This window comes from Sturnira hondurensis, unplaced genomic scaffold (genome assembly GCF_014824575.4).
Source record: "Sturnira hondurensis isolate 20B ecotype Veracruz unplaced genomic scaffold, ASM1482457v3 Scaffold0022198, whole genome shotgun sequence".
Classification (NCBI taxonomy): Eukaryota; Metazoa; Chordata; class Mammalia; order Chiroptera; family Phyllostomidae; genus Sturnira; species Sturnira hondurensis.
Window position 1 is genome coordinate 1 of NW_028094829.1, and position 516 is coordinate 516.

Below are 516 nucleotides of genomic sequence, written 5' to 3' on the forward strand. Positions count from 1 at the left end.
GTCTTTAACATGAGAGAACACGCAGAATTGTGTTATCATTAGCCAGTGAGAATGATTTCCATGTTGACCCAGCTGTCATTTCTTACCTCAATCTTTTCTCCAAGTTGGCAGATAAAGACAAGCATCTGCTGACTTCTGCTCTGACAATCTCCCAGGCACAAGGGCTGTGCTGCTTCTCCTGCAGGTAGAGAGTGATTCTCTGGAAGTATTTCCTCACAGCCAGGAAGGAGTCCTCACTCATCAGGGGAGCCTCTTCCATCCCTACCTCCTGCATCAGACAGGCTTCCAGGTCACTCAGCTGCTGATAAAGTTCATTGCAGAGCTGGTCCAGGAGGGTCTTGTTCCAAGCAGCAAACGTGCCCTCTGTGGTGAAGAGGTGGAAGATCTGCCAGATAATCTCATGGATGGCAGAACTGGCTTGAGCCTCCTGGAACTGATTGCCACTGAGTGCCTCCAGGGGGAAGCCAAAGTTGTTTCTGTCCTTCAGGCAGAAGAAAGTGTTGATCCTTCTCATTT

General features: G+C 49.2%; 1 protein-coding gene across 1 annotated transcript; it reads right to left on the minus strand.

The window, feature by feature from the left end:
- Nucleotides 1–38: 38 nt before the first annotated feature.
- LOC118978917 (interferon alpha-2-like) lies at nucleotides 39–514 on the minus strand. The gene has a single exon (XM_037034709.1). The coding sequence runs from the start codon at nucleotides 512–514 to the stop codon at nucleotides 83–85; it is 432 nt and encodes a 143-aa protein (XP_036890604.1). The 3' UTR covers nucleotides 39–82.
- Nucleotides 515–516: the final 2 nt, after the last annotated feature.